The sequence below is a fragment of the Trypanosoma conorhini genome (assembly GCF_003719485.1).
Source record: "Trypanosoma conorhini strain 025E chromosome Unknown Tco_14.4_contig_00687, whole genome shotgun sequence".
Classification (NCBI taxonomy): domain Eukaryota; phylum Euglenozoa; class Kinetoplastea; order Trypanosomatida; family Trypanosomatidae; genus Trypanosoma; species Trypanosoma conorhini.
The window spans coordinates 1-9112 of record NW_021704781.1 but is presented as its reverse complement, the minus strand read 5'-3'; the positions used below and the strand labels follow the sequence as shown (position 1 = coordinate 9112).

The window sequence follows — 9112 nt, the reverse complement described above, 5'->3', positions numbered from 1 at the left end:
GTTTGAGGTCTTTGCGCCCAACTTCGTCGTCGCCAAGAGCCGCTTCTGGCGCATGATGCGGAGCAAGAACAAGGTGAAGTCGACCCACGGCGACGTGCTCTCCTGCAAGGTGGTGAAGGACCGCAAGCTGGCGGCGCGCAACTACAGCGTCGACATCGCGTACTACAGCCAGCGTTGCGGCTACACGCACATGGTGAAGGAGTTCCGCGACGTCTGCAAGGCGGGGGCGGTGAGCCAGGCCTACCACGACCTCGCCTCCCGCCACCGGGCGCGGTACAGCAACATTGAGGTGCTCGGCGTGAAGAGCATCCCGAACCACCAGGTGAAGCGGCTCAGCATCGCGGAGTACCACGCCAGCAACCTGTCCTTCCCGCTCCTGCACCGCCGCGTCAAGGCCCCGCGCAAGGACCGCGTCGTCTTCGTCAAGAAGAACACGAAACGCGCCGTCGTTGCGTAGTCCACGGCTATCCTCCTCTGCGCAGCATTACATTTTTTTCCTACTGGTGCTGCGGCCCTTTTATTTGCTTCGTAAAAAAAAAAATACAACTAATGAACGGCCTTGTTGCCCCTGTTTTTATTCTTGTATATTTGCCGTGTGCTCCATCTGCTCCTTCTTTGGCCGCCGCCGCCGCCGCCGACTTCGGAAGTAAATTGCCGCATGCACGCGCTCGCTCGCTCGCTTTCTCCTTCTTCACACAGTCTTTACCCGTTAGCATTCTTAGACGCCGCCGTTGGGCTCGAGTGTAACCGAAATAAATAACGCACAACGCTACAAAAAAAAAGGATAAGAAGGGTGAAAGGCATCGTAAAATTAACGTAAAAGCGAAGGCTGTCATCTGAAGTTAAGGTGGGATCCCACACAAGCGTAGGCGGCGAGGCAGAGAGAAAGAGAGAGGGGGAAGAAAGCAGGAAGAGAGTTTCTGTGGGTCGGGTGCTTCTTACACTTTTAAATTTGCGTCAACTAGAAGGGGGAAAAAAAAACGATTATTAATTGCGGTGAGTCTCGTCCACGGTTCTTTGCTGGCGTGTGTGCCTGTGTTTCTTTTTAAAGTTCCCCTTCAGTTGCGGTGCTTGCCAGAACACGTTGGGCACTGTGTCCCGCTTGGCGTCCCCCGTTTGCTTCGGCGCGTTGTGCTTGTTTTCCGATTGCCCACGGCCGCCGCGGCACAATGTCCTTGGGAAAGGTATGCATTTATGCTGATGATCCGGGCAACGCCTATCCGCTCTACGCCACCACACCGGTCCCGCCGAAGAAACCCGGGACCGTGCGCATTTGGGTTGACGGCTGCTTTGACATGCTGCACTTTGGACACGCCAATGCGCTTCGCCAGGCGGCAGCCCTCGGCGACGAGTTGTTCGTCGGCTGCCACTCGGACGCGGAGATAACCCACTACAAGGGACCCCCGATTATGCGGGAGGAAGAGCGTTACGAGGCGCTGCGTGCGTGCAAGTGGGTCGACTTCGTGGTGGAGGGGTATCCGTATGTGACGCGGCTTGCGGACATGGACCGCCTAGAGGTTGACTACGTTGTACACGGCGATGATATTTCTGTGGACCTTAACGGTCGTAATTCGTATCAAGAGATCATCGATGCCGGACGCTTCAAAGTTGTAAAGAGAACAGAGTGTATCTCCACCACGGATATTGTGGGGCGAATGCTGCTTTGCAATCCCTGTGGCCTATTGACAGCGGCGGAGAAGAAGCTGCTGGAAGATGAGGCAGCGAAGCATGTTGGCTTTCGTTACTTAACGACATCGCGAAAAATTGCTCAGTTTAGTAACAATCGTTCTCCAAAACCCGGCGATCGTATCGTCTACGTGGATGGAAGCTTCGATTTGTTTCATTATGGCCATATCCGTGTCTTGCAAAGAGCACGTGAACTAGGCGACTACCTTATTGCCGGCATCCAAGACGATGGTGTCATTCGCAAGGCAAAGGGAAAAAATTTTCCAATTATGAGCCTTAACGAGCGCGTTCTTGGCGTGCTGGCGTGCAGGTACGTGGATGAGGTTGTTCTTGGTGCCCCCTACGAGGTGACGCGCGCAGTCATTGACAGCCTCGGCATCACCGCCGTTGTTGGGGGCAAGACGTGCGACGCGTACGAGTACGGGGATGGACGCGACGCCTATGCGGTGCCCAAAGAGTTGGGGTGCTTTCATGAGGTGGATTCCGGTTGCGACCTCACCACTCACGCCATCATTGAGCGTGTTGTCCAAAATCAAGTGACTTTTCTCAAACGACAGGCCGCAAAGCGGCTGAAGGATGCCACGGCCGCTAAAGATCAACTGGGGCTGTACAAAAATGTGAGAGAGGTGTAGCGAGGCGAGAAGCGGGGAGCCGAGGGATGCCGCCGGTGGAGGGGGAACTAGCAGAATTGGACGCAATGCGCTTTTATTGCGGCCTTTTTTTTCTTGCGTGCCATTGTTTTCTTTTATTTGTGTGTGTCTCTGTGATGGGACGAGTACCTTCACACGGGAGGGAAGACTTCTGACTCACACACAAAAACGCTTGAAAGCTGCTTCCGCACCAAACACAGACGCACACACACACACACACACACACACACAACAGAAAACGATAAATGTCTTCACTGCTTCGCTAACTTATGATTCCTGCATTATCGTGTTTAATTACAAGACGTTAGAGGTTGATGTGACGTCAGAAACGCCCAAACGTACACCCAAAGATGGAGGGATGTGAATGTTTGTGTGCCTTTTTTCCTCATCACTCAGGGCTCCGCAAGGGAGAGGATGAGCGGGAAGAGGAGTTCTGTTTCTTTCGTTATGCTTATATATATTTTTATATACATTTTGTTTTCGTACTTGTATGCATGTAATTGCTTTCTTGACTTTTCTTTTCCTTCCGGACGGAGACAGCGAAGAGCGGCCATTGAGCTGCTTCATTCAAGCTTTGCCCGCTTTTCACTTTTGTCGTCTCCCTGCCTCCTCTACTTCGTTCCGATCCCTCTTTTTGGTAACTTGCTTCTGCCAAAACATCTGGATTCTGCGTCTGCGTGCCACAATCACTAATGCTGTGCACACCTCATCAGCTCGCAGCGAGGAAGTGTATCTCATGTCGGGGGCGCGGATTCTTCCCTACGTGGACACGGCGCCGTGCCAACGGAACGTGATTCAGGCGCGTGCCATGGTGCGCCACGAGGCGGAGTACAATCTAGGGGGAAAAACTGCGTACGAAGAGAAGCGTCGCGCCTTGCTAGAGCTCCAGCGGAAAAACATGGACGAATATAACAAATTTAGGGATGATATAAGTGTGGCTCGCAGGGAGCTTTTTCTCGCTTTAGCCTCCCAGAACTCAAATCCATCCCTTAGGAAACGGCGGCGGTCTCCAGACACTATGGTGGAGTGTGAGGTGCTTCGTTTTGAGGGGCTTCTCACGGAGTCTTTGGGGCTGGAGTTGCGCCTGCAGTGTGGAGAAGGCCAAGCCAAAGAGTGCGCAGACGCAGCGGTGGTGCTAGAGGCATTGCAGTGCACACAGGAGGCGCTGCACGCCACGAGGCGCCGCACAGAGGAGATCAACGCGCTGCGTTGCGTGGAGCAGCAGCAATTTGCAAAGCTGCTGGCCGTAAAGGAGCGAGTGGCACGCGGACGCCTGGATAAAACTCGTGCACTTGAAAAAATTCTGCGGGAAACTGAGAGAACTCGTCATCGCTCAACGCTGCTGAATTCTCTGGAATGAGGCTTGCCTCTTTGTGGAATGGTCTAATAAAAGCATGCTTCTATTGCCTCCGGTTCCTTTTCGGCAACTTACAGGAGGGGATTGTCAGATGTTTTTTTTTTTTCGTCTTAGCTCCAACCTTCCACAGGATTGCTATTCGCACAGCTTCCTCCCTCGAGAAGCGTGCGGAACGCGTGTTTGACCAACTGGAGCGAATGCGATAAAGCTGCGTTGGAAGGCGGCACAGGTGCAGTTGCGTCCTTCCACCGCGGGTGTCTGTCTCGCGAAGGGAGGGGGTCGGGCGGGAGCCAGCGACCGCCACTTTGTGAATTCACAATGAGAGCCCGGTTACCAACGAGTAATTTGTGCTTTCCTGTGTTTGCGGGTGGGCGAGTGTGTGGGGTAATTTTTTCTCTCAATTTTGGCGATGCTGGGCACACCCTGGGGCAAACTGTCACCTCCCATTTCTCCCTCTTCTCATTGTAGGATTATTGGGCAAGTTCTCGGCCAGGGGGCGATATATATATATACGGTTCGCCTCGTATATATATTTTTTTGGCCTTTATTGGCCTTTTATACACCCTGGTCACCCAAGCGACCGCAGCCTTGGGCGCTGCGGCGAAGCCCCCGCCCTCGCTACTCCCCACACCTTTCCGAATAGTTTAGACTTGGAAGTGAGCATGGACTCGCACGCCGTTGCTCCCCATGAGGACCATGAAATCGTGTTGCCTTCAGGCGACAAATTCCACGTCGTTGTTTTTGGCGGCATCGACGAGGAGTATACTCGGCGGGGGGAAACACCACCTCCTCTGCTGTTCTGTGTACACGGCGCCGGCATGAGTTGTGCTAGTTATTTTCTACTTTCCACTCATCTGATGCATCCGCAGTACGCTGAAAAGGGTGGTGTCGAGCTGAATCCTAAAGAATCCGCAGACATTGTTCGTGTGGTGGCATATGATATGCGTTGCCACGGAGACTCCACCTTCAACGGAGGTGAGGGGAGTCTCACCTTGCAATTGCTTATGGACGACTTTTTTGCCGTCATACGCACTGTGAAGAGCACCCTCTTCCCCGATACTCCCCGCCTCTACGTTGTGGGCCACTCACTGGGTGGTTCGGTGGCAATGAATGCCCTGAGTAGGTTCAAGGAACTGATGAACATGGTGGCGGGCGTAGTGCTGCTTGATGTGGTGGAGGGCACCGCGAGGATGTCGTTACGGCACATGGACAAGTTTCTTCAGAACCGTCCGCAACAATTCTCCGATGTGGCGGAGGCACAAAGATGGTTCTTGCAAAGTGGCGGCATGACAACGGCTTCAGGAGCGGCAGTAACCGTGCCCCCACTCCTGAAACGTGTGGGCGACCATTACGAGTGGAAGTCGAACCTGGAGGCCATGGCGCCTGTATGGTCTGGGTGGTTTAACGGGCTGGACGACGCTTTTGTTGGACTGCCCTGCCCGAAGATTCTTTGCCTCGCCAATGCCGAGCGCCTTGACGATGCCCTTACCGTTGCCCAGATGCAAGGGAAATTCCAGTTTGAGGTTCTCGGCGGCGGGTGTGGGCATTACGTCATGGACGACCAGCCGGCTGCTCTCGCCTCGAAGCTGCGCCGCTTCATCAAGCGGATTGAGACTATGTCGGAGAAACTACGATTCAATCTGCGGAAGGAAATCGTAGCAAGTTGAAATAGACGGGGGAGTGCGTGTGTGTGTGTGTGTGTGTTGCCGCTCCTTATTAAGGTAGCTGGGATGCTTAGTTTGCGGGTGTGCAGGTAGAAGGAAGTTGGGGAGCAACTTTTCTGTGGACTGCGCACACTTATTGCGGCAACGCCCTTTATATATTATTGTTTTTGTTGTTTCCTCCATTGCGTGGCCACTTTTTTTTGTGTTGCGTTTTTTCTTTATTCTTTGTTGGGTGTCGCTCGGCCACCTACGCACTCACCTTTTTCTTCTTGCTTCTATACAAAAAAAGCGTGTTTGTGTGTGGCTGCGTGCGCGCCCCGAACCCCCAGCGGTAGAGGCAGGGGAGGGAGCGAAGAAAAATGCCACGTGAGGGGGCAAGCGGTTTGTGGCGCTCGGAGGACATGATTCGCCTTGACGTCATCACCCAGCGGGAGGTTCTGTACGACACTGTGGTCTGCGTTGGGCTGCTTGGAAAGGCGCAGTTTGTGGATGTGAACGGCGGCGGGGCCGCCTTTACGCGGCCATACACGGCCGAAATTCGTAGATACGATGAGCTGGAGCGAAAGCTCTCTATAATCAACGTGGAGCTGGAGGGGGAGACGGACCTGAGCATGCAGGGTCCCCCCGCATTGGGTACCCCCGACCATTTAAGAAGACTTCTCTGCGGCACCGTGCTTGAGGAGGAGGAGAAGGTGGATGCCTTGCTGGAAGACCTAAAGACGGTGAATGCCTCGCTTCAGGACCTGCGACGTGAGATGAACTTCCGCCTGGAATTGTCTCTGCTGCACACGCGGCTGCAGGATCTCTTGCCATCTCACCTCTCGCAACCTTCCGATGCGCTCCTCCAGGCACCGCACTTGCTAGGGATGGTGGATGCAGCCCGAGCGGAGGTTATTTACGCAATGACGTACCGCGCAACCAAAGGCAACGCCCTCGTCGAGCTGGATAACAAGCATGCAATGCTCCTTGATCCATTGACTGGCGAGCGATGTGTTGCCAAAATCCCCTTCGCGGTATTTACCTCCTCGCCTGCGGTACTTAAGCGGGTGGAGCGTCTCATTCTCAGTCTTGGGGCGACCATTCACACCCTGAGAGAGGTCTCGGAGGCCAGGACGGAAGAACATGAACATGAAATGGGAGAGCTGCAACACATGTATGAGCGGATGCAGCTGCGCAAATCGGAGCTGCTTCAGAAGCATGCTCTCATGCATTCTACTTTTCTTCGGGTTGTTCAAATGAAGAAGCATATTTTCTTAACCATGAATTTGTGTGTTGTGCGTGGTTCGACATGTACTGCCTCTGTATGGATTCCAAGAAGGCATGAAGAGGCCCTTCGCACGGCTATAAGGGAAGCCGTGCATACGGCTGCAGGCAATGTGGCTTCCGTGGTTGCACCTCACCCTTCACAAAGTAATCCGCCTACTTTTTTTGAAACCAACAAATTCACGCGCGTTTTCCAGAGCATTGTGGATAGTTATGGTACAGCACGATACAAGGAAGTAAATCCAGGTGTTTTTACCATTGTAACCTTCCCGTACTTATTCGGCATTATGTATGGTGATATTGGTCACGGCATACTATTGCTCCTTTTTGCCCTTTACTTTGTCTTGATGGAAACCCGTTGGAGCCACTGCCACTTGAATGAAATGCTTGCCATGCTTTTTGGTGGGCGCTATCTTTTACTGCTGATGGGACTCTTCTCGATTTACATGGGGGCTCTCTACAATGACTTCTTTGGGTTCTCGGTGGGTTTTTTTTCTAGCGCCTATGCGTGGCCCCCGATTGGCGACCAAAAGGGGACCGTTCACCCACTCGGTGGGAACAATCGGACGGGTGTTTACCCAGTGGGACTTGACGTTGCGTGGACAGAGACAGAGAACAAGTTGGAATTTTATAACTCCGTCAAAATGAAGTGTGCAGTCATTGTTGGGGTGGTTCAGATGCTCACAGGAAACGTGCTCTCGCTTCTTAACCACATACACAACCGTGACCTTCCCAAGATTTTTTTCCTCTTCATCCCTGAGTTGCTGTTCCTGCTTTGCACTTTCGGTTACATGTCGCTTCTTATTGTGATAAAGTGGTGTGTCAGTTGGGAGAACACAAGTGAGGCGCCAAGTATCCTGGAAACCATGACGAACTTCTTCTTGCAGCCTGGCACTGTGACGCAGCCCCTTTATAAGGGACAGAGTTTGGTTCAGGTCATACTACTACTTACCGCCTTTGCCATGGTTCCTGCTATGTTAATTATGATGCCTCTCCTCGAGGCCCGTAAACACCGAGGGGCGTCTCGGGGGTATTGTTTATTTACGGACAATCTTTCATTACCGGTAATAAGCAGGGATACGTCATCTGTGGATGGGGAACAAACCGTTACTGTTTCTGTAGAGCATCGGAATGATCCCTCTTCAGTTGTTCTAGAAGGTGTGTGGAGAGCTCATTCAGATGCAGTTGCAGACCGGGATCGCGTTGAGGACACATCTGCTTGGCATGTTCCGCACTCTACTGCTGACGCACCTTCTCATGCTGCTGCTGCTGGTGATGTGGAGACGGGTCATCCTTTTGACCTCTCCGAGGTTATTATTCATTATATGATACACACTATCGAGTATGTTCTTGGTTGTGTCTCGAATACGGCATCGTATCTTCGTCTATGGGCCCTTTCGTTGGCGCACGCCCAGTTGTCTGAGGTCTTTTTCACCTTTGCGGTGGTAAAGACGCTTGCCGTGGACACAACAGGTGTTCTCATTGCCGCAGGCGTCGCTGTCTGGCTGGGGGTGACGCTGGCGGTGCTTGTAGGCATGGAGGCCCTTTCTGCCTTCCTGCATGCGCTCCGTTTACATTGGGTAGAGTTCAACAACAAGTTTTACGTCGGTGATGGCGTGAGTTACGAACCATTTGAGCTGCTTGGCTCTGTGGACTAGTAGCTGCGACTAGATATTCTCGTTGTTTTATGACATCTGTTGCAGCGTGAAGGTCCAGTTTTTTTTTTGTTGTGTGTGTTTTTTTTGTCGCCTTTCCTTCTTTGTGTGTTCCTATCTATCTCTGAGTTCTGACGCAGAGAAGTTGCCTCTGCGCTCTACACGGCGTTAGCGGCTCGTCTACGACGTACAAGTATCGGGCGGTTATGTACTGTGGTGTGTGTGTGTGTGCCCCGCACCGCCGGCCAGTGACCGGCGCCAAAGGAAGTAACGATGAAGTGACTTTTTTATGTGATGTATATGTATAATATATACGTGTGTGTGTCTGTGCTCTTCCTTGCATTATTTTCTTTTTACTCCTTCTTGTGCGCGCGAAGTTTAATGGTTAACACTGCAAGGAACACTAAGATGCACCAGCTGGAGGACGATGAGGGCAATAATACTTTCTTTCAGATCCCCAGCTTCTTGGGTCCGGAGGGCGCAAGAGACGCGGGTACAAACACCTCCGACATGCCCTCTTACCAGTACAGCGAGATGTCTATCGTGCCGGGGGTGACCACCGCCCAGTTGCTGAGGTCCCACCGATGGACCCTGTCACACATGCACCCCCACTCCCACAAGGACTGCGACGGGGAACTTTACAGCCTCACCCTCAGCCGCCGTCACCTGCTGATCCCGAAGGAGTACGAAAGCATGGTTATTGACGGCGTCCTGGCGTCGCTTGAAGGCTACACTTTTGGTGTTGCTGAGAATGCTGAACAGACAAAAAGACACTGACGCGCTTTCTACAAAATAGTTCTTTGTGTTGGTTTCCGTTTTTTTTTTTTTTTTNTTTTT

At 52.6% G+C, this 9112-nt stretch overlaps 6 protein-coding genes across 6 annotated transcripts, besides 7 other annotated features; all 6 read left to right on the top strand.

Annotated features, from left to right (window-relative positions):
• On the top strand, positions 1-457 carry Tco025E_08043 (large subunit ribosomal protein L18Ae; the record flags this gene model as incomplete). Its single annotated transcript, XM_029374900.1, has 1 exon — positions 1-457. A coding segment is annotated over one exon (457 nt), but the record flags the coding sequence as incomplete, so codon positions are not given.
• A 161-nt stretch (positions 458-618) lies between these two features.
• Positions 619-637: a microsatellite.
• Positions 638-879: 242 nt separating this feature from the next.
• Positions 880-917: a microsatellite.
• A 252-nt stretch (positions 918-1169) lies between these two features.
• On the top strand, positions 1170-2318 carry Tco025E_08042 (putative ethanolamine-phosphate cytidylyltransferase; the record flags this gene model as incomplete). The annotated part of the gene is made up of 1 exon (XM_029374899.1): positions 1170-2318. One exon carries the CDS (start codon positions 1170-1172, stop codon positions 2316-2318), a length of 1149 nt encoding a protein of 382 aa, XP_029224966.1.
• Positions 2319-2539: 221 nt separating this feature from the next.
• Positions 2540-2567: a microsatellite.
• A 259-nt stretch (positions 2568-2826) lies between these two features.
• Tco025E_08041 (uncharacterized protein) lies at positions 2827-3696 on the top strand (the record flags this gene model as incomplete). The annotated part of the gene is made up of 1 exon (XM_029374898.1): positions 2827-3696. One exon carries the CDS (start codon positions 2827-2829, stop codon positions 3694-3696), a length of 870 nt encoding a protein of 289 aa, XP_029224965.1.
• A 659-nt stretch (positions 3697-4355) lies between these two features.
• On the top strand, positions 4356-5360 carry Tco025E_08040 (protein phosphatase methylesterase 1; the record flags this gene model as incomplete). The annotated part of the gene is made up of 1 exon (XM_029374897.1): positions 4356-5360. The coding sequence occupies one exon, from the start codon at positions 4356-4358 to the stop codon at positions 5358-5360; it is 1005 nt and encodes a 334-aa protein (XP_029224964.1).
• Positions 5361-5373: 13 nt separating this feature from the next.
• Positions 5374-5397: a microsatellite.
• A 319-nt stretch (positions 5398-5716) lies between these two features.
• Positions 5717-8278, top strand: Tco025E_08039 (putative vacuolar proton-ATPase-like protein; the record flags this gene model as incomplete). Its single annotated transcript, XM_029374896.1, has 1 exon — positions 5717-8278. One exon carries the CDS (start codon positions 5717-5719, stop codon positions 8276-8278), a length of 2562 nt encoding a protein of 853 aa, XP_029224963.1.
• A 209-nt stretch (positions 8279-8487) lies between these two features.
• Positions 8488-8506: a microsatellite.
• Positions 8507-8563: 57 nt separating this feature from the next.
• Positions 8564-8605: a microsatellite.
• Positions 8606-8656: 51 nt separating this feature from the next.
• Tco025E_08038 (uncharacterized protein) lies at positions 8657-9052 on the top strand (the record flags this gene model as incomplete). The annotated part of the gene is made up of 1 exon (XM_029374895.1): positions 8657-9052. One exon carries the CDS (start codon positions 8657-8659, stop codon positions 9050-9052), a length of 396 nt encoding a protein of 131 aa, XP_029224962.1.
• Positions 9053-9090: 38 nt separating this feature from the next.
• Positions 9091-9112: a microsatellite.